Source organism: Lipophrys pholis (genome assembly GCF_963383615.2).
Source record: "Lipophrys pholis genome assembly, chromosome: 7".
In the NCBI taxonomy this organism is placed as follows: domain Eukaryota; kingdom Metazoa; phylum Chordata; class Actinopteri; order Blenniiformes; family Blenniidae; genus Lipophrys; species Lipophrys pholis.
The window spans coordinates 17,723,444-17,746,795 of NC_137638.1; the positions used below are offsets into that span (position 1 = coordinate 17,723,444).

At 42.0% G+C, this 23,352-nt stretch overlaps 1 protein-coding gene across 1 annotated transcript in view; it reads left to right on the forward strand.

Annotated features, from left to right (window-relative positions):
* ank1a (ankyrin 1, erythrocytic a) overlaps positions 1-22,912 on the forward strand; it is a gene marked incomplete at its 5' end in the record, with an annotated part of 86,197 nt that extends 63,285 nt beyond the window's left edge. Inside the window, 19 exons of the mRNA XM_080467291.1 lie at positions 24-248; positions 895-1,049; positions 1,131-1,342; positions 3,099-3,303; positions 3,509-3,605; positions 3,733-3,961; positions 4,276-4,404; positions 4,542-4,661; positions 4,755-4,839; positions 5,130-5,204; positions 5,482-5,613; positions 5,701-5,856; positions 6,086-6,130; positions 11,799-12,447; positions 12,612-12,960; positions 15,435-15,518; positions 16,100-16,252; positions 18,089-18,187; positions 19,535-22,912. Coding sequence (XP_080323417.1) covers positions 24-248; positions 895-1,049; positions 1,131-1,342; positions 3,099-3,303; positions 3,509-3,605; positions 3,733-3,961; positions 4,276-4,404; positions 4,542-4,661; positions 4,755-4,839; positions 5,130-5,204; positions 5,482-5,613; positions 5,701-5,856; positions 6,086-6,130; positions 11,799-12,447; positions 12,612-12,960; positions 15,435-15,518; positions 16,100-16,252; positions 18,089-18,160 — 3,172 coding nt within the window. The 3' untranslated portion in view covers positions 18,161-18,187; positions 19,535-22,912. The remainder of the gene's footprint in view (positions 1-23; positions 249-894; positions 1,050-1,130; positions 1,343-3,098; positions 3,304-3,508; positions 3,606-3,732; positions 3,962-4,275; positions 4,405-4,541; positions 4,662-4,754; positions 4,840-5,129; positions 5,205-5,481; positions 5,614-5,700; positions 5,857-6,085; positions 6,131-11,798; positions 12,448-12,611; positions 12,961-15,434; positions 15,519-16,099; positions 16,253-18,088; positions 18,188-19,534) is intronic.
* Positions 22,913-23,352: the final 440 nt, after the last annotated feature.

Genomic DNA, 23,352 nt, shown 5'->3' on the forward strand with positions numbered 1-23,352 from the left:
CAACCATATTGGTCCCATCACAGTTTCCTGGTCAGTTTCATGGTGGATGCTCGAGGCGGTTCAATGCGAGGCAGCAGGCATAATGGTCTGCGTGTCATCATACCTCCGCGGACGTGTGCGGCACCCACCCGTATTACCTGCCGCCTGGTGAAGCCGCAGAAGCTGACCAGCCCCCCTCCACTGGTGGAGGGAGAGGGGCTGGCCAGCAGGATCATCTCCCTGGGCCCGGCTGGCATGCAGTTCCTGGGGTGAGAAACCAAAGCAGGCTTCATTTGTTTCAAAGGAAAGGTACAAGGAACAAACGAACAGCGATGGCCACATAGGTTAAACTGCTGAGTGAAATGGAATAACATACATGACCCACACACAGGTATCTGTGACAGGTCTGGTGTAAAACCACAGTTTGTTCTCATAGTCAGAGGGTCACGGTTTGTTACCCAGTAATCAGTCACACAGGCAAAGGTGAAGAAGCAGTCAAGCACATAATGAAATAACAGATTAGACATGAGTAAGATACGGGAGTGGAACGAAACGTTAGACAAGATGAGCTGGCAATAGACAAGACTGAGGGCACAACTTGAATAGGCAGAGGAGGAGTGGAGTTAATAAACAGATGGACACAAGGAACTTATTAAACATAAAGAATGGAAATGTAAATTTCCCTGACACGTCTTGAAGGAAGTGACATGCCCAGTGCTTTTAAAATATTGATTGATTTACTACCTCATCTACAAAACAATGCTTATAGTTGAAGATGGTAATGTTGTTTTTTTTAAACTTCCCTGTACGCACAAAAAAGGTACGCACCTTTTTGCCTTTCAGGTGTCTTTTAGTCTAGTTTATGTATCCCCAGCAGTTTCTTTGTACTTATGTGTGATTTTCTGTGCGTGACAGACCGGTCATAGTGGAGATCCCCCACTTTGCTGCTCTGGGTCGAGGTGACCGCGAGCTCGTCGTGCTGAGGAGCGAGAACGGTTCCGTCTGGAAAGAACATCGTAATCGCTACGGCGACGAAGTGCTGGAAACGATTCTCAACGGGATGGACGAGGGTAGGAGCTTAAAACCGTCACTGCTTGAAGCTGACACTCATCACATGGGAGGCATCGCTCAACCGTTTCTTCTGTCCTCAGAACTAGAAAGTCAAGAGGAACTCGGGAAGAAACGAATCCGACGCATCATCTCTACCGACTTCCCTCTTTACTTCGCTGTTGTATCACGTGTCCAACAAGAAAGTGACCTGATTGGTCCAGAAGGAGGTTCTCTCACAAGCAAACTGGTGCCGATGGTCCAGGCCACATTTCCTGAGACGGCAGTCACCAAACGTGTCCGCCTGGGGCTGCAGGTGAGCTGGGACGATGAGAAGATGGAAGGAGAGGAGAGACAGAATCGCTAATGCCTGTTTTGCCTGAATAAAGCATGTTTCATCTACTTAAATTGCTCGTGGAATGACCAGACCATATCAGCACTTGTGCCAAATTTTTCTGAATCAGTTGTCTGTTTGTTTAAATCGTTTACCCACATTTTTCACATTATAAATGATCACATTTGCCTTTTATTTCACATTTTGCATGCACTCGGCACCTTGATAAAAATGTGGACTGCTGATTTTGTGCTGATATGTCATTGTCTGTTTTATCTTCTGTCATTATTATATTTCCGCCACTGGGAAAACCATGTACTTGTATTAGATTTAATTGAAATATTAGAAATGCATATATTCTTGCAGTGGCTAGAAAAACAAATGTGACTCCCTAAGTATTTTCTAGTGACTTTACTAATAACTCTAAAAAGACAAAAACACTATTAACGTTTTATTAACTCATCAGGAGTGTTTCATAAATAGAGGTACCACCTGATATTTAAGTCATTGTAAAGCTGTTGGAGCTCTGCATTTGTGTGTATGTATGATCTCTCCAACATACACACCAAAGTTAAAAAAAATCAGTTTATCAAACTCAATACGTAGCAATTTTTGTGAAGGTGGTATTTTTGGCACATTTTTTGAAGCTATGATTTCAACCGTCTTTGGTCATCACTCCACTGGTAATTGTTGTGCCAAACTGACATTGAAACAGAAACTTCTAATATGGTTAAACCAAAATTCACAAATACAAAGCAGAAATCCAGCCTTAAAATCGTATTTATTTAATGCTGATGTCCGTTTCCAACAATTTAAAAATTTAATTTTCTTTTTCTTCATGATGTTTTTCAGTAAGAATATTTGTTATAGAGCTCAGATATGCAAATTCTGGATTTGAATCTGTCATTTGCATTTGATTTGGCTTGAACATGTCCGATTCACACACTGTTCATCATGTTATTGCTGCATGTTGTTATTCTGCTTGAAGTGTTTGCATAAAATGTTGTTTTTAACTACAAACTTGAATCTTGTAGAGTTTAGTATGTTTCAGTAATCCACGCTGAAATTGAGATACAGTATGAATGGACCTTTTGCTGCATGTTGTTGCTACTTTAGACACACAAATAAATTTATAAGCTGCATGTATTTTCTATATATACTAACATGCCACCACACATCCTATAACCTCCGAAATGAAGATAGGGAATGTAACTGAATGTAAGGACTATAGAAATTGGTTTATTATACAGAATACTTTATACTTTTGAGACCATATATACATATATATATATATTTTAAAACAAAACTTTGCTGTAGTGATCATGTTGTGAATGACCTTGTGAAAAACCGGAGTGCCTTTTTCTCTGATATCTCCTGTATTATTGTAAAAAGGCTCTTGTTAACACACATTGTTACATTTTACAATAAAGAAAGTCCTACAAACCAGGTGTGTTGGTATTGTCTATAAATATGTGAGTTTTCAATTTTGTGATACTTTATTCACTCTGGCCTTTTTCTCTCCCTTTCTCTTCATCTTTAATTTTTCCTGATTCGGCTGCCCTCTTTTTTTGTGTTTGTTTTTTTCATCCTTTTTTCGTGACTGCTGTCCTAATATCCCAACCTTTTTTTTCTTTTCACTCTTATTGCCTCCTCATGCTTCTTTTCTTTCTTTACCATCATCAAACCTGTGCTCCTGTTGTCTTCGCCTCCTTTCTCCATCACTTATTTTGAACCTCAGGCTCAGCCAGTTCCAGACGAGCTGGTTGCAAAGCTGCTGGGTAACCAAGCAAATTTTAGCCCTGTGGTCACTGTGGAGCCTCGACGGCGCAAGTTCCACCGACCCATCGGGTTGTGCATACCCTTACCCCCGTCCTGGAGGGACAGTCCCCGGGACTCTGGCGAGGGCGACACCACCAGCCTGCGTCTGCTCTGCTCTGTCATAGGTACTGCAGCCTGGTGGCGTGAGGCCTGGCGAGTTGTTGTGTATGTCAGTTTATTGTCTTTGTGAAGAAAGAAGAACAATGTCAGTGTCTAAGCTGGTTGAACAGATTTTTTTTGCCGTTAATTTTTCTAAACGTGGCCTCTCTCTTTTAAACGTCTCGATAACCTTTGATCACTTTGAGCTCTCTCCTCCCGTCTAACCCTCAGGTGGGACAGCCCCGGCTCAATGGGAGGACATCACTGGCACTACCAAACTCGTCTATACCAATGAGTGTGCCAGTTTCACAACCAACGTTTCAGCACGGTAAGTTCAGTCGCACAGCATCCCAGCATTTGCACCTTGAAGGAACCTTATTCTAAGTTTTTTGCCATACGAGATCATCCCACTTTGTTGCTACACATTTGCATCCTTGTGGTTGTTTTTCTCCCAGATTCTGGCTGGCTGACTGTCCTCGGACAGCTGAGGCCGTGTCTTTTGCCAACCTGCTGTACAGAGAGCTGTCAGCTGTACCCTACATGGCCAAATTTGTGGTGTTTGCAAAGATGAACGAGCTCCGTGAGGGCCGTCTGCGATGCTACTGCATGACTGACGACAAGATGGACAAAACTCTGGAGCAACATGAGAACTTCACAGAGGTCGCTCGCAGCAGAGACATAGAGGTCAGTGCAGAGACAAGGACAATGATTGATTGACTCTTTGGATTCATGACATGAGAGTGTAAAATACATATATCAGATATATAATATATCATTGGAGTATTTAATAACATACTAGCTGAAGAAATTGTGACTCATCAGAGTCATTTGCCTGGCACTGGTGTCTGTTTGGTTTTCTTTATCTTGTGATTTTATAATGGTCACTACCTTTGTGGAAACAGTTTTCATCAAATTAGAATTCTTAATCAAATTAAAGTGAAATAAACTAGAAAAATATTGTGATTTACTTTGGTGACCTGATCTTGCTCATCATGCAGGTGATGGAGGGAATGCCGCTTCACCTGGAGTGTTCAGGGAACCTCGTACCTGTGAGGAAGGCTGCCCAGCAGCCTCGCTGCTTCAGCTTCCAGGCCTTCAGGGATAACCGTCTTCCCGTTTCGGTCAAGGTGCTGCCTTTTGAGTTTTTTATTCTCATGCGTTTTTTGGGGTTTTTTGGTTCACAGTTTCTCTATTTGATTTGTCTCCATTTATCTTATGGATCCTTCTTTATACTGTCATTGCTCTCTGTATTTGTGTTTCTAAGGTGAGGGACAGCAGTAAAGAACCCACTGGATTTCTGTCTTTCCTGCGCAAGACCACCAAGTATGAGGACAGTCAACATGTCCTGTGCAACCTCAATATCACTATGCCTCCATGCATCAAGGTAAAGCACTCAGATTTAGCTACAAAGAAAACACATATGCTTGATACATTTATCCTTGAAGTGAACTACGTGCTGTTTGCTTGCTGCTGGCAGATTATCGGGAGCGAAGATCGGAGGCGAACTCTGACCCCACTGGCATTAAGAGAAAGATACAGTGCTCTGAATGAGCCTGCTATGGGTATGAGCATCTCACTCTTATACTTTTATAAAACTGTACTTTCTATCTACTTTTTTGTGTTATGAAACCATAAGGAACAATGTGATTTTTATTGTATCAGTTCATCTAAGGCAGGAATTTTCTACGTGTGGAAGATGATTTTCTTCTCATCTCATTCTTTTAAATAAAAAAATGCTCAGAAAAGGCTTTCCCCTGACCCTAGATTTTTACCAGCACTGCACTTTTCCCCACCCACCCAGGGAAAAACACTGATGCACAGCATTTTGCAGCTTCTCCTCTGATTTCTGTAGCATCCATGACGGCCATGGAAAGGACAGAGCTGAAGATGGCTGTGATCGCAGAGCAGTTGGGACTGAGCTGGGCTGGTGAGTGAACAGTGCAAATTCACAGAATCTTGTCATGTATGGTACACCATGTTTGCCTTCTGTCGAACAAGCTTGCCTGCTGATTAAACAAAGTTATAACATGGTGCTCAGCCAATGAAGCTAATTATTTTCTGCCTCCCTGCCAAGAGCCTTTGCTATTTTACACAGTGTGCTTCCTCTGCTGGATAGCCGTGTGCGCCACAACAGCATTACTCATACTCTAAATCATAGAAATATTTTCCTTGCTTCCTCGATCTTTCTCTTATTTTCTAAACAGAGCTGGCGCGTGAGCTCCAGCTCAGTGTGGATGACATCAATAAGATCCGTGTGGAGAATCCCAACTCGCTGCTGGAGCAGAGCTCGGCGCTGCTCAACCTGTGGGCCACCCGAGAGGGCAAGAGGGCCAAGAGTGAGTCCATGACGTCTGGGTGTACTACTTGTCTTATTTTAGTTTCTGCTCTTTAAAACCAGTCAAACTATTTTTCCGTCACTGCAGTGGAAACCTTGTACACGGCTCTGAAAAGCGTCGATCGTATGGACATCATCAACATGCTGGAGGGTCAGCCGGCTCAGCCTGCGAGACAAGGCTCCCGTGACTTCAGCAGACGCCGACACAACGAGCGAGATCACCTTTCCCCTGGTATTACCAATGGTAAGCTCCCTCCCCACATTCCCCAGCATCCCCTCCCTCATTGTCCCCTTCTGTCTTGACCCTGAGACGCTTTCCCAATAAACATACGTCCTCCTTCACCCGATGTCCTCAACAGACCAAGTTAAGTTTGTTCCCTTCTAAAATCTTCATGTTTTGTCTCACGTGCTCCTGTTTATTTCCAGCATTGCTCTTGTGTATCAAAGCTGCCACAAACATCACACTTTTGCAGGTTTTTACCTCAGCAGCATGCAGAAGGACTCAGGACACTCCTACTGTACTACAGTAAAACCTTTGGTCATTCATTACATGCTTCATTTATTTACCACCATAGTGAGGATTGGGAAATGCAGCAAACTATACAGAAAATGATGATGACATGGTGAATGTTGGGGGCTGTTTTATTGATATCACACAGAAACAAATTAAGAAACGTGTCCTAAATAGTTAAGGTTTATTTTCTGTATCTAGAGTTTGTAAGTTGGATAAGTTATGTACTGCCCATATTGAATAAACCACATGATCAGCCTATAAAAGGAAAGATTTTTTTAGATTTTTATTGTATCTTTTTAAAACTCTGAATTGTAAATGATATCCATGATATTCTGTCTTTGTCATACATGATACAGCCCACATAAATCATAACAATAACTAGCATATCTGGTCTTCTTACAAGTTGTCCGTCCTCAGTCTTTTGCTCTTTTTCCTCATGGTTTCATTCACACATGCATACTGTATGCTACATCTTATTGACTCCATTTTCACTTATGGACTGGTGTGAGCTCCCCATTCCTCCTGGACCGACTTCTCTTCTCTGCACCCAGTGCAGATGATGAGTTAGTCTGACAGGTGACAGGTCCTCACTGTGAAAACTGGAGCAATAGATCACAGATGTAACAATGCATACGAATGCAACTATGACGGTCAACGGGTGAAAAGGGAGACGTTCAGATCACAAGTGCCGTGAATCTGATAACCGTGTATCTGTCTTCTCTGTCTACCTGTCGACTACCTGTCTCCCAAAAGCCGTTCCTGCTTTAAAAGTTAAGATACTTTCTTCAGTTGATTTCACACTTAGATTTCAAGTGACTATAACAAAAAATAATTGCCTTTTATTTTTTTTTTAAATACACCGTTGACTTGGAATTCATTTTAATGTTTTCAAGTGTATGTAGAATAAAAATAAACAAATCTAACAATAACAAGAATAAAAGATCTGGAACTGGTCACTGGAAATAAATTTAACTAGTTGTCTCTTTAAAGTTAAATAAGAATACGATACAAGCTAAGGCCGCTAAGCTGACGCCAGTAGCTTCACATTAGCTGCAGAAACATGCGCCGATAGTGTGAAAGGATAGTAACTAATGGATAGCACTGCTTACTACTTACCAGTGAAAGGGTAGTATTTATTAAAGAACTCTGCCATGATCATTTTACAATTTTGTCATAAAAGAAGAGGAGGGGATGCTTAGTGGCAGTGGGGTGTCCATCATTTAATACTTAAATATATTTTAAAACATTACAAACACAAAGCTTTACACATTAATTGCAAATACTGTATATGTGCTAAATATTATTCTGGAAAAATAAAATGCCTACCACTGTTTGAGATTTACAACCACTTTTATCTTACTTTATAAAGTAAAAACCTTTAATTAGCAACGTTGTCATTTATTGCCTGAAGTTTTGCCATTGTCAATAATATGTTTAATTCTGGAAAACCAGATCTTAACATGAATTTACTACTTGTTTTGAGGCAATCTGTGTGACTATGCGTTTAGTTACTCTCTTGACGTTCACGCTTTATTTTGACTTTGAAATACTTTTTTCAATTTGTGTTTTGTCTGCTGGTGAAGTAGTTGTAGTAAAAATATTTGAACAGAAGTTAAGGGGATATGTAGACCAGAGGGGGCATTGCCCTCACATCTTACCAGTAAATCACAAACTGTACATTATAATTTTAAGCATAGTCGTCCTACGTGGATCCATAAGTTATTCTTACTGATGTAGTGTTTTTACACAAAGTGTTTTATTTTTATTTTGTTAAAATATCTGCAAGCTTTCACTTTTCCTTTGTAGTTATTCAGTGCACCTCTACAGTAGGTAAGCATATGTTTGAGGCTCATTATATGTCAGTGAGAACATACAAAACCTAAATGCTGATAGTGTGACACCTCTTCTTTCAGACCTCTGTTAAGGGGCATCCCTATTCTGTCTGCTTGTTTCTGCATGGGGAATAAGTTTGAGTCTCTGTAGGGTTAATCTTGGTGCACTGAATGTTCTTTTGGGAGCCCTGTTTTCATTCCCTTTGAATCTGTCCCTCTCTCTGTGTTTCTCTGGACATGTCATCTGCAGCCTAGCCGCCCTACTCTTCCTCCTTCTCACTCCTCTCCGAACTCTGACCTCATGCCGACCTCATGTTGACCTCTGACCCACATCTCTAGCTTTTATTTATTTGCGACTAGTGCATTTTTCTTTATTTTAACTCTTGAAACCCCACCTTTATTTAAATGTCCGCCCTGTGCCGGACACCCCTCACACAGACTGTGAACTCAGCACCCACTGGGAGGGGGGAGGTGACCCTCGCTCTCTCTCACTGTTTCTGTCTGTTTTCATCACCCTTTTTTATACTCCTCTTCCTCTCTTGCTGCCCTTCTCTTTTTCTATCTGTCCTTTCCCTGTTTTTCCCATCCCTTCTTTCCTTGCGTTCCTGCATGTCAGCATGTGCACCCGACTTTCATTGCTCATCTCCCCCTGTGTTTGCATGGAGACACTGGGACGAGGGGCATTAGTAACTCTGGCTTGTTGGAGATGATGCTTGGAGCACACTGCACTGGACACTGCACCTAAAGCTGCTTGACAAACAGACGTGTGCCTGTGCATGGCATGCACACTGAGAATGACACTACAAGTCTGTCTCTATTACTCCTCACTGGTCTGTCCTCTAGGGGGGGTTAAAAAAGGCCTCAGACCTTTTTTGTGATCCTTACTTGTGTTTGCTCTGTTCATGTATGAATGTTGTGGTTGTTTTGTGTGTCACTAATTTCTATATGAAGTGTTCATGGTTTTTTTATGTGAAATACACATTTTCAATGTCTTTTTGAATTCTCCGTATGTTGTTTAAACATGACTGTGACACACCTTGTTGTAAATGTCTCTATTATTTAATGTAAAATCTGAAATCAGTCTGTGTTTGTATTAGTGTGGGTGTCTTTACATGTCTTTTACTTTGAGATGTTTTATGTCTTCCATGTAAATGTGTATCCACTGTGTCTGTGGGAAAAAGTGTATTTCCTTTACATATGTTTTTATGTAAGCTTCACTTATTTCTATGTACACATTTTATTTACATTGGGAACCTCAGGCAATCAAAAGCACCTTTATATGTTCTACTCTCATCATTTTCTGCCTCTTTCTACTGCTTTTATTTTACCATCATTCTCACAAACTCATTTGATGCCAAACATTCTCATTCAGAGATTTGTGTTGTTTGTCCACAAACAGCTCATACAGTATGGCTTCAGATCCCATTATACAGTGAATATAAATACATCAATGTGTTTTCAGACACACCAGGTGGAATAGAATACAATTCAACAATTCCATATGTTTGGCAGCATGTTGCTGGTAGTATAAATGAATATATTAAAATAAATACATGGGATACATGATTATTGCATTGACGAGGGGATCAGGTGGGGTAAACTTGTATTCTTGGGGTTGAAGCTATTTTTCAGTCGATTTGGTAAGAGGGATTTGTAGAGTCTGTAGAGAATCTTTAATGAAAACAGCAGGGAGAACAGGTGATGTTCATGGTGGGCAGGGTCCTTTATGAAGTATTTCCTTCTGGAATTATAAAGAAAATGTTTTTTCAATTAAATTCTATTCTATTCTATTCTATTCTATTCTACAACAGACCCATTTTGGTCAATGCAGGTTCCACTGTTGGAAGGTACTCTGACACCCTCACCACCCGCTGAAGGTCCTTCCTGTTTTCCATTGGAGAAGCACACAGTGCAGCAGTACATTTCTCCATGGCTGACTTGAGGACATAATTACTGCACATTGTTAAGCTACATCACTAACATATGCACATTTTCTTTCTCCAGTAAAGTAAAGTCATGGTAATTTTGTTACCTAAAGTACACTTTACCTTATTCAAGCAGATATTCATGCATTACCTAATTCAGACAAAAAACAATGAATCATGACATAATACTAATTTCAACAATATCCCTTAGATTTATATTTTCATAATCCCAATAAAATATAATTAGCAATCTGAAATTTAGCAAATAGAGCAAATAAGAATTTCATCTGTCATAATCACCAAAGGACTTCTGTTTTATATTTTTGTCCTCACAGCTATTTGACTTTGTTTTTAGTTAGTTTTATCTTTTAGAGGACAAAACATGAACAAAAAATCTTGTATTTAGTTATGATTAATACTGTGCACAGACACAGACACAGTCACAGTAGTTTGGAGAGTGAAAGAAAAAGTAGGACAAGGGGTCTCTTTTGCCACTCTGAGTCTCAAATATCTCCTGCACTCTCAGCATTCGTCTGCTGCCAACCATGAATCATGTTACACCCTGTGCTCTGCAGTATCCTCCCCACTATACAGTATATGCTCTCTCTCTCTCTCTCTCTCTCTCTCTCTCTCTCTCTCTCTCTCTCTCTCTCTCTCTCTCTCTCTCTCCTTCTGGTCATGCATTTGGAGAATCATCCTCCCTTCTCGTTGTACTGCATGCTTTGCATTGTTATGGTCCTCTTTTTTCATCCTGTGGTTATTAACTCATGTAGTCTTATACTCAAACATCCCCTCACACTTTGTCTAAAATAAAGTGCGATTCTTTTTTGTTGCATCAGCTCTACACATTTATTCAAGTTTCAGCCCAACTTCAGAATGAATATTGTAGCGAAAACAGTTTCTAAAACTTCTGCAGCTGTATTTGTATATCTTGCTTTTTTGTTTGTGTACAGTCGTCTTCATACAGTCTGACATTGTGCTCTGTCATACCAAAGCAATTTCACACAATAGGCAAAGTATTTTGTCCAAGAGTGTTCGAGAAACGGCTGTAGGAGTGACCTGAGTCCACAGCACATTAACAACATCCAGTTTTACTAACATATATATTTGCTCTTGAAATACTAATTCGCATTTTTGTTTGAGGCAGCAACTGTGTGTCCTTTCTAAAGAAAAAAATGATAAATTGTGTTTGCATATCGATTAACAGTATGATAATGTTTCATGTTTATTTAGCCGTGGTGTATTGAATACATTATAATAAATGTATGTGTCAGTGAGAGAACAAGCAGCTGTGTGGAGTGATGTAAGAGAGTGTGTACGTGCACTTGTGTGTAAGGAGAATATGAGATTGCCTGCGTGCATGCTATCCAGCCTGATAACAATATTAACCTGCCTGTTTCTGAGTGGGTTTGAATGCATGCTTTTATGAGAGTGACTGTATGGGCGTGTTAGGATGAGCCAGAGAGAGAGTGTGTCCCTGCTGGACAGGTGTAAGTAATCCCTCTCCGTCTCCCTGCAGGTGGCAGCCAGCAGAGCAGCATCAGTCACTGCTGGGTTCGAACCTCAGTCTCAGTCTCTCGGTCCATCTGGCTGTGTCTGCTGCTGCTGCCGCTGCTGCTCTCACCGTCAGCGCTGGCTGATTGAGCTTGACAACCCCACTTCTAAAAGCTGCCCTTGCTCTCTTGTCCTATGCTCCGTGCACATTTCTTCTAGCTCCTATTGTCTTGGCCCTCCCCCTCTCTCCCTTCTCAATTCTCTCCCATTTGTCCCTTCAGCCTCCTCTACTCATCCCCTAAGATGCCCAGTTCCTGGGCAGGGGCACATACCCCCTCCCAGGGTCCTGATGCTATGGGGGTGAGGTGGGGAGCGAGGCGGGGGGCCGGGTATCAGTGTGCCTCTCTCTGTCTCGCTCCAGGTTATGGGCTCGCGCAGGAAGAGCTTCTTTCACCGGCCTCCATGCAGTACAGCCTGCCCTCCCCGCTGGGTGCTGAGCCTTACTGGCAAGAGGTCTCCAGTCTGGACTGTGCGCCCATTGCTACCACAGAAGAAGACACACTGATGGAGATGTCGGATGTGCAGGTGTGGCCCTCGGGCAACAGCCCCTCCCTGGTGCCCGTGGAGGATTCATCGCTGGAGTGCAGCAACGCTGACGATTCAGAGGGTCTGCTGGGGCTGCCATATGGAAGTCTGGGTCGGCCAGCAAGTCAGGCCAGTGCAGCCAGCGGAGGGGGCGGGGTGCTGAGCGGCTCCATTGAGTTGCGCGAAGACGATTCAGAGATGGGTGTTGACTCACTCAGCACGACCACGCCGGCCTCGCTTGGGGGTACCATCGCTGGGATCAATCTTAATGGGCTCAACAATGGTCAGGGGTCAGAGGCCAGTTCAGAGGCATCAGCCGTCACGAGTACGACTGGTGGTGATGGAGCTGGAGGAGGAGGTGGTGGAAGAGAAGGCGGGACGGGCTCAGAGGAAGGGCTTTCTCTTGTTGCAGGACAGCAAAGAGTGTATGCTCGCTTGAGTGAGTCACCTGGTCTGAGCCTTGTTGCTGATCGCAATGGAGATAGGTGAGTTGGGCCTCTGTATACCTCTCAGGTGGTGCAAAGTCTAAATTAATAATAAATCCCCTTTTAACCTGCATGCTCAAGAAAATCCAATGAAGAGGAGATGGAGGCTTAGTGTTTCATTCTGAATGTACAACCTTATCGTTGCTCCACTGGTGTCCTTTCAGGTCAGGTAATGGTGGAAACGGAGGAGGTGGAGGCTCTTTCCTTTCCTACCTGCAGGAACAGACAGGACCAGGGTGGATCCCTGTCACCGACCCTACCCAGGCTTGGGTGGGTAACCAACCGAAACCCAGGCAAGCCATGGAAACAATGATGTCATCAGTGCGTAACGCTGTGGATGTAGACCCATCCCACATGTCCCAGGAGGCCTTGCTTCAGCCGGTGAGGGACATGGGGCACTCTGAGATCTTGCGGGGCCACTTCAGGGGCACTCAACCATTCGAGAAGGGTCTCGGCTTTCCGCACAGGGTTCCAGAACTAAGGGCCTGGGACGACGTCCGTCTAAAGGGCCAGGTGAGTGAGTTGGGTAGATTATATGGCATCAAAGTCAGGTGGACTCATCATCGATGTGCCAAACACTGTACAATAATTCTTGTCAGTTCCAGTCTAATATAGTGAACTCGACATCAGATCTCGTTGTGCTATTAGCCACAGCACTGATAATAACAGAAACCACAGTTATTCCACAGTAGCATTTCACAAATATTGTGTTATGAATCCAGCATTTATTCAGTGTAGATATGCTAAGAAATAAAGTTTTTGATTTACAAATGGTCCAGTTGCTCGCAGCACTCGTGTTTGATTTGGCAGATACAGTGCTGTACCACAGGTTTATTTCCATTTTAATTAGGCTTTAAAAAGGTCTGAGGTCTGGCACATTTTGGCACTGCTGTTGATTTCTTACCTCCTCTCCTTAATGCCAAGCCCTTAAGTCTAGCGGAGTTTTTAAATCAACGTGTTATTACAAAGTGATTGATCCTAGAACGACACAGCTACACACATACACAGAGGGCCCAACATGGGCACAACTAGCACGTCGAGCCAAATATAGAACACATTCTCACTCTCCCACTCATATTACATGATCCCTACCCCAGTCGTTCGCACATGTTAACTTCCTGGCACAAGACAGACACACGCCACTGTAAAGGACAGTCCATGAAATGGTTCTAGAACAGAAATAGAGATCTGTACTTAGGGTTTTTGTGGACTTGCTACTTGTTCTGTATTTGTCTCACATCAGTCATCAAAGAGCCAATTTTGAGTTTGCCTGAAGGCAATAAGTGCTCTATAACTGGTTATACATAAGACTCTGATCATTTTCAAAGAAATAGTGGTGTGGACAGAAAGGAATGACAAATATCTTGTACTTAATGTGTGAAGAAGATCTCCCTGTGTTTTTGCTGGAGCACACAAAGCTACTGAATAGACTGGGGGTATTTAAAGACCACAGATCACGTGATCAGAAAGAGAGACAGGAGGGAAAAGACACCCTCTGAAGTTTGACTTGCTTCGATGTCTTTGACCGGGGACTCCTGACCTGACAGTGAGGAGAAGAGGGAAAAGAGATCTTGGGAGAAGGGCCCACTGCCCCAGCAAATGGATATGAACTGAAAGAGACAACACCTTTTTGATTGAACCACTGACAGAAGGCACACTGTTTGCAGCTGTTACCTTCTCTCTTGAGCTGAGAGACGGCTGTGTGGGAACCAGGAGTTGCTGCAGTGTGACGGTCTGAAGTCGGAGTCGTGCCTTGCTGTGTGGATTTGCTGGGGGTCAAAGTGGGGCAATGTGGGCCCTGGTGACTGAGCTCCTCTTCAGCTTCGTGCTGCTGGCGTTCCTGGTAATCAGCTGTCAGAATGTCCTCCACATAGCCAGCGGCTCAGTACGCTCGGTGCTCACCTACATACATGCTCAGCTGGACCACGAGCTTGGTGAGGTCGAAGGAGTTGCTGATGAAGAGGAGAACGTCACCACCAGAGTAGTCCGACGCAGAGTCATTCTCAAGGTACAGCGATGAGAAGAACTGAGGAGAGGCAAGCAGCACATTGGAGGAAAGGATTTACTGGCAGAAACCCAAAGATTGAAGGAAAAGAGAGGAGAATAATATTAATGCTAAATGACTGAAGTATGCAGTGAAATTATGAGAAATGCAAAGTAGGTTTTTGGCAATAGATAGAAGTTAAATTGACCTGTTATACTGTACTTAATTGGATCTGGATTGACAAATACTTGAAACGAGTGTTTAGTTCAATTCAGTTCAGATAAATTTATTGTCAACCTATTTGTGGCTTTCCAGTTTTAACAGAAAACCATATTGTTAAAACTGTCCAGGGAACAAATTAAAAGCAAGTAATATTTACAATAGAATCAAAAAGAATGAGACAATGCATACAATGCTAATAATCTGTCCTCCAGCAAATATCACGGTATGGATATACTTTATCATGTGGACTTGTGGCTAAATTCATCGTCTGTTTTCACAGTTCTAAATAGATTGTCTTCAACTAAATACGTTCAGACTCCTGTGCTATAAAAAAAAGTCTAAAAGACCCCCTGGCAGTTTACTCTTTCCTATTGTAGCTCTAACTCCCTCAATGTCAAATCTCAATGTCTCTATTGAGGTCTCCTTCAGGTTGATACATCCTTGACTTCCTCCTATCCCCACAGTCTAGCTTCAGTCATGCTGCAGATTATCATGGACTAAAACGTATTGTTGTGAACCTCATCAAGTGTGATTACAAGTGCCGCCAAGGGACATTAGTGAGCTCTGTGAATCCCAACAGTTGGATTTTACTCCCCTGCACAAACAACCTTTTAACCCTCTCAGCCATCTGTTGATTATCTGCCTGTCTGTGTTTCCTGTTCATGGAGGCATTCATTGCTTGCCAATTACTCCATTACAGTAACAGCAATCTCAACCTGCTTTAAATCCCCCATTAGAAAAAATGGAAGCTGAGTTTCTGTTTATTTTGTTGCATTTGCAGGGTGATGAGGTTGAAGATCTTCCCGGAGAGCAAGTAAGCGAGGAGCAGTTCACAGATGAACATGGAAACATCATCACAAAAAAGGTCAGCCTCAAACATGTGCCGAGTCATTTAGGGCCTGGTTGTGTTGGAAATGTTTCTATGGAGACTCTGCAGGCAGTGACTCGGCTTATTTAAGTGATACCTAATTGTCCAACAGGTGTGTGCACACAGGGTTTATAAACTAACTCTGCGAATGGTAGATGGCACGTCTCCAGTCTTCACGTTCTGTGTAAATCCTCAACAAAACAAAATGAAATTTGAAGAGAAGCTGTTTCCAGTCAAAGCACATTAACTCTTTTACAGACACACTTGTGGGATGATTTGGTATCATTTTAAAAAAGCTGTTTCAGTCGCCCTAATAGAAAAATCTCCCCAACACTTTGCAGAGTCACAATATCTGCGTGACATTTCCTCATACAATGATAAAAAAATTTTGTAATTATCATCGCTTACGTCAAACATTTGCTGCAAGTCACTTTTTGAAATTAAGTTATTTTTTTCCATAAACAGGATTTCATTTCCATTGTAATTTTCTACATTTTCCACTCTTCATTCATCCATCAATCTGTCCCACCCTCCCGTGTGTGTGTGTGTGTGTGTGTGTGTGTGTTTGTCTGTGATAGATTGTGCGTAAGGTTGTGCGTAGGGGGAAGGGTTCAGGTGAGGAGGGGGTTCAGGACGGGAGCGTGGAGGGGTCCCTGCAGGATGCCAACGAGCTGGAGATCGATGCCGAGCAGTTCATGAACTACGCCGTCTTGGGTCGGGACAGCAGCAAGGTGGGCTTCTGATCTGCAGGCAGCTCTCTTTCTCACCCGAGGCTCACGTTGTTAGTTAGGCTTTGCAATGAGCTCTTGGAGCCACAATGGACTGAATCAATCAGATGATACAGCTGAACACCATCTGATAAGGCTCTGTTTGGTTTAAATCCATGAAGTGAATCCGTGTAAATCTGTGCCATGGATTTACAAACTTTCCATGCAGGTCCTGTTGTAGCTTATCCTGCATGAGCACACTTTGTTAATTGTCTCTGGACTTTAGGAAGTTACAGCTCAATTATATTTGTGTGACAAACAGTCACTGTAGAAGATAGAGAGATGTATGTTTGGTTGTTGTTTGTTTGATTGTTGACGTTCTGTACCATTAATTTCCACCTAAATTTTCTGTCTTGTGTCCATCGACTGCATGTAAGAGATTTTAATACATTTACTTCTGGTGATGTTTTTGCTTTGGTTTTGTTTTGTCGCTCACAGTTCATCAGCTAATTCAGAGTCTCATCTCTAAGCCACATCTATACACCCCATGTTTGTTTCTCACACCTAAATGACTGAATGAAATGATAGTGGATCGCTGAAGTATTTATATTTTCCATTATATCTCCACTGAATACAGTGACTCCTCTGTTCTTTTTTTCATTTGTTTGTTTGTTTTTCCCTTCATTAAAGATTATAGTCCTTCAACTGTGACTGTGTGCCTTGTCACTCCAACCTACCAGAGTCTGAATCAGAACAGAGTCAAATATTATTTACTGCAGGGGTGTCAACACCAGTTTTCAATTCCACTGTGTAAAATTTACAAAGAAACACTAACCTCAATTTTTTTGTGAGAATAACTTTTAAGTCTTATGTTGTCCACTGCAGCAACATAGCTCCACACTGAAACCCAAAACACATGACAAGAAATCTCATTGTAGTTCAGTGCAGCGGTAAACACTGCTTTTATTGGTGATGGAACCGTTACATTTTGAGTAGCATGAATGTTAGGAGGGGGAGTTTATGAAAACATGTATTTGCCCATATTAGTCCGGATATGAATATATTGACAGATAAAGTTTAACACTGCATTTGTTATTCTAAAAAAAGAAATTTGGTTAATTTTAGGTTCAAAAACAAAAAAAGCTATATAAATATGCACATGTTCAAAATGCACTCACGTCTTTGCATTAAAACTATTAAAAATGTGGAGTTGTCATTAGTTGTATCATTTGCTGCTCATCCACCAATGAAACCAAAGAGAGCTTGAAATGAGCTCAAATGAGTTTGACACCCCTGATTGACAGTCATTTAAGGATTTTGAGACTGGTCAACCCAATGATTCAGACTATGGGGTATCCACTAATAAACATTAATTTTAATGTGTGAAATTTCATAATATTGATATATATTATTTGTCTTAAACTCATTCAGCTTGAGAAACCATATTGAAAAATGCCTGAAAATATATTTTGGCCATATTCTGAACAGCAAATGTAGTGTCTTATATATTTTTCAAACTGCCAACCATCATTTCTGTCCTTGCTTGACTGTTTTCATAATTTCTTCCTTTTTCCCCCTCCCTTTTCCTCTGTCTTCATTTATTCTTGTGTCACATGCTTTGTTCCATCTTTTGTGTTGACTCCCCTGTATGTTCTCTCTTTTTCTTTATTGTGGCGCCGTTTGCTTCTTCTGAGGGTCTATATCTGTGCCCCTTTCTCTTTCTCCCACCTCTGTCTTCTTCCCCTTCATTTGACCCTTCCTTACTAATACTCCCTCAACCTCTTGTTCTGCTGCCATCTCACCTTTTCTCAATCCCTGCAACTTGTCTGCCTTCAACCCCCTTCCATCCCCCCAATGTAGCCCGATACTGTGGATGTGAAGAAAGGTGCTCAGATAGTGAAATGTGCCAGTCTGCGGAGAGTTAAGCAGTGAGGCAGACTGAGAGCTGCATTCCCGCAGGTACGGGACTGACCCACAGTGCCGCCTCTCCACTGTGGGCTAGACCATTTAATCCACTGTCTTTGGATTAAATGCAGCTGAATGTACTTTTAATTCAATACTAATAATATGTAACATGACGCTGGCATCACAAAACAACATTTAAATCAATAGTCTGACACCCAGCAAAGGAAGGAAAAAACAATAGCCTTGTTATTTGTCATCTTTTGTTGGCCAAAATTATGCAAACATGAAAAAAGGAGCTTATGTTTTTAGGTCTGATTAACGTAAAATTGATTTGAATTTGGACACCGTCAGTTTTAGTCTGACTGATATAAAGTGAGAAGACAAATGGATTTCCACTTAAGGTGACGCTTAATGCTGTAATGTGTAGTTATGTTTGCCTCATATTTTTAAAAGCCAGAATAAACTGAATGAATTGCAGCTGCTTGTCTTCTGGCAAATGCTTTTCATGTTTACATCAGATGTGGAGTTGTATTGGTGAAAATTTATCAATAATGGAAACACTATTCATTCAAGTTTTCCTTCATATATTGTCAGTTATGCAAAACTTTCTACAATATAATGAGTGTCTCAGCTCAAATCAGATGAAACTTGAAGCTCTCCTATGGTTTTATTAAGAATGGGACACAAATATAAGTCCACAAGTTTGATGTAAATAGATGTTGCAGTGAACAGTATCAGGTCAGTTGTGTTTTTCATGCATGTTGTGATAAAGCTGTACCAAAGGTTGGCACAATGTGCTCTCAGCAAAACAGGCAACCAAGGAGGTGACAACTCCCAAGGTCAAAACTGCAAGAAGAGTCGTTCAGAGAATTGGAGCCACTGTGCGTGTGTGTGTGTGTGTGTGTGTGTCTGTGTGTGTGTGTGTGTGTGTGTGTGTGTGTGTGTGTGTGTGTGTGCGTGTGTGTGTGTGTGTCTGTGTGTGTGTGTGTGTGTGTGTGTGTGTGTGTGTGTGTGTGCGTGCGTGTGTCTGTGTGTGTCTTGCCCTTTCTAATGTAAAGGCCATGACATTCCAGAGATTACTGATATTTCAAGCGACTCACGACAGAATGTTAAACCACTTTTACCAACCATTCCTGCTTAAATGCCTGTGCAAAACTAATGTGCTGTGTTGATTGAGCATTGCAATGGCTGATTAAAATAAAGAAGAGAAGAGTTTGGGTGAGACATGAAGATTAAATGTGGAGAATTTTGAAAAGGGCCATTTGAGAGATTTTTAGGATGTACTGCATATTTTAGGTACGGGATTGTCTTGTTGCAGCTTGCATGCGACCTGTTCTGTGCAGTAGCGAGACAAACATCATGCGGCTTGTCCTGAACCAGCATGTTTCCCTCTGTCCACAGAGCTCTCCACAGGATTCAACCCCCTCACCTAAACCATCCTACATGGACACATGACCAGCAGCAGCTGACAGGAAGAAGCCCACGCAAAAGGCAGACAGATGATGAAAATGAACGGCAACACACACCGACTCAATGACAACACCAGTGGCTATGCCAACTTTCAGCAAGCACGCACCAGAAGAAAAAGAATATGGATTTACTTATAGTTTTTATTATCTTTTTTTTTTTTTTTTTTTTTAAAGAACCGTGGGGGGAAAAAAAATCTACTACTAGGCTAGAAGCATGATTTCGTATAAAAGAAAAATCAAACCGAAAAAAAAACTAGCAACCAAAATGTGCTTCCTGTTATCTGTATCAGCATGAGTGACTGCTGCCGCATGGCCTGTCTTTAACTACAAATACTGGGGGGACACAGGGGTGGGTAAAAAGGGTGGGGAGGGATGGGGAGGAAACACTTCTCTATGGGACAGGCATGCATTGTAAGCTATGGTCAACCACTGGGCCATTTTATGAACCACCAGAGAGAGGTTCATCAGTCAAATGTTAGAAAAAGAGAAACTAAAATACTCATAATGATGTAATCTCTAGGCAACAGGTTGTTCTCCCTCCTCCATGCCAAACTCTTCCTGCTAAGAACATCACAAGCTAGTTTGAAACCTGTCCCACTGCACTCTGAGTCCAGTAAAGATACAATTATTACCGGGCGATATCAGTGTTGTACATAATATTGTATGCACTAAAATGCTCTACGTGACTGTGCGTTACGTGTGTTGTTTATGTCATAAGATCCCCATGCGATGCCACTGATGCTGCTGTTTCAGGTACATAAGAAGTCCTTCCCTGTTTTCTCTTGTTTGGTTCATTTGGTCAGAACCTATATATTATTCTATATATCTTGAAATCTTTGTGGGTAGAAAAACATACAAATGTTGTGTCGCTCTGCCTGTTTTAAACATTGGATTTCCGTGTGTCCCGTTGTTTGTTTCTTTGTGCTTTCATCTTTTGTTTTTTGACATGTCAAACTGTAGAGGGAAAACGTACTGTAAGTCCCTCACTGTACTGTGGGTGTTGACGCTTTGGGAAGCAGGTTTTATACGGTGAACCTGCCTCCCTGACCTTCTCTCAGAGGGGATTGCTGTGTAGAGCGAGCGACAAAGAGATTATTATGGGAACCTAACCTACTCTGCCATCCCACTCCTCTGCTTTCTCTTGTCCGCACTCTGCCGCGTCCTTCTGAGATTTGTGTTAATAAGATGTCTGTCTGAACCAAACTCCTGATACCTCTCCTCACTCTCAGCCTTTCCCTCACCACCACCCCCTTCACCTGTCATTCAGTCACTCCTGCAGTCAGCCTCTCAGAGTAGATGTAGCAGTCCTGTCCGCCCCAGCCGGGGGCAGGAGCCCACCTTCAGCACTGAGCTGTCTGTTTGACCTCATCATACATGGTACCCCACACCAGGTGCACTTATAGGCCATCTCACCACCACCAGAAGATGTCACTTGATGAGGGAAAAGTAGCTGAAATGCTGATAATAATGTAGCACTGGTTTGACTGGGTAAAGATGGAGAAAGGAAGGCATCATGTCCGGGGTCGAGGACGTGTTGAGCTCGGATGTTTGTCTCCTTGGCAGTTCTTCGGGGTGTAGCAAAGACAGTCAGTCACCAATCACTGTGAAGAGAAACTGTAATACTGACCCGTAACTGTGAGCCTGACCCTTCCCGAAGCACATCTCCTATTTGTTTCACTTCTTTCTTTTGTGCGATGTCTTCCTTTTTATTGTTTTTCTGTCTTAACTGTACTTCAGAAGAAGCAATAACTGCTTACAAAAGGAGAGGATTGTGTGTGTGTGTGTGTGTGTGTGTGTGTGTGTGTGTGTGTGTGTGTGTGTGTGTGTGTGTGTGTGTGTGTGTGTGTGTGTGTGTGTGTGTGTGTGTGTGTGTGTGTGTGTGTGTAAAAGAGGGAGGATTTGAGGATCATAGTTTAAGTTCTTCCTGAGTTTCTGTTGGTCGCAGCTTTAGAGTACATGTTACTCTGCTCAGAAATGATGTCAGCTCATCAGTGTGTCACATTTGATCACCTTGCCTGGCTAACGAAGAAGACCATTTGTACATTGGTATGATACGGTACCAGCCACCCCATCTGCAAAGTGCCCTGGGATTGTTTTTGTGTTTCTCATCTGGGAATGTAAGTGTGTGCAGCCAGTTTCTAGACCTTAATCACATTCACATGTACCTTGAAAGAAATCCTGTGTGTGTGTGTGTGTGTGTGTGTGTGTGCGTGCGTGCGTGCGTGCGTGCGTGCGTGCGTGCGTGCGTGCGTGCGTGCGTGCGTGCGTGTCCGTTTGCGGCCGTGTGTGAGAGAGTTATTCAGTCCTGAATACTAGGACTTGTCAAAGTTGTGATGATATCACAGGAGGTAATAATGCAAATGGACAAAGATTACATGTATAATTCTGAATCACCTATTTTTAAAGTTGATTTACCTCAATAAGTGTGCCATCTCACATTACATCAATTACTTACATGTATTTCTTTCAAATGCTGCATCAGACATTGACGGCTTTACAATAGAGAAATATATAAGTCACATGCAATGTTGCAATAAGCACCCATCAATAAGTGTTCAGTACGGCTTCACAGCCACAGATGATGAATGTAAAGTCTAGGTATACTGTGAGTCTTGTTATGAAGTAGTCATCTGTATTGACTCTGTACTTCAGTAGATAATAAGGTATTCACTCTGTTGTTTCAACTCAGTATCTGCTGTTGATGATCATACATGTGACTTAATTCTCATTTCATCACAAACACACATAGAGGACCGTTTTAATGGCTGAAGCCTCAATTTGATTTTTGACATTTTAGCAAAAATCACTTCATTGGATATTGTTGCTGTTTTATTAACGTGTTTAATAACCACAGAGAAGTTAGATGTCAATTAAAATCACCAAGCAGTGTAAAGTAATACCCCTTGCATCGCAGCATACAGTTAGCTCTCTATGGGAGTGTGCTATCGTATGCTTGGGTTGGTTTTTTGGAGCAGGGGGGTATTTAAAATTTCACTGCGGATTTCAGAGTTAGAGCAGGGGGTCGGAAGGGAAAACATAAAAGAAGGAGCACTTTGAAATACAGGGAAGCTTGGTGGCTTCGATGGCTAGTCTTTCAAGATGACAAGCATTTTTCCTCAACACCGCTCGCCCCTGATCTTTTTCTGCCCTCTAACCAAATATGAGACTGAGCCGATTCTCAGGCTTCCAAATGGTGACAGTTCGCTCGCTGTTTGAAAAGCGTTCAACTAAGTGCAAGCAGAGGGAGGAAGCTGTTACAGCAGATAAGCACTGGAAGGCCCTGCACTGAGGGACTACTGAGACAATGCCATGCACCAAGTTCATGCAAAAATATTAACTGTTGCAAAAACTAGAGAACACATGTATATTCCTTTAGAATGGATTGAAGACATTATTAACGCAATAGCATATTACTCAATACTAAGGAATGCAACTGCGCACATGCACAGAAAATGTTTTTAACATAAAAAGCTATATATATATATATATGAGATATATGAAAATATATATATAAATATATATATTTACTTAGAATGCTATGCACCCTTACTTGTCAACTGGGATTCTAGTTATGTTATGGATGTACTTTTAGCATCATACAGCTGTAGCTACCAAGAGACTGTTGAGTTCTGGGTAATGCCTGCAAACTGGGGATAAATAGGGGTCTTGTGGGTATTTTAACTTGTTTTTTGTTTGTTTTTTTATTGCTATGGAGAGTCAAACATGGGTTTAAAATATACATGTAAAAGC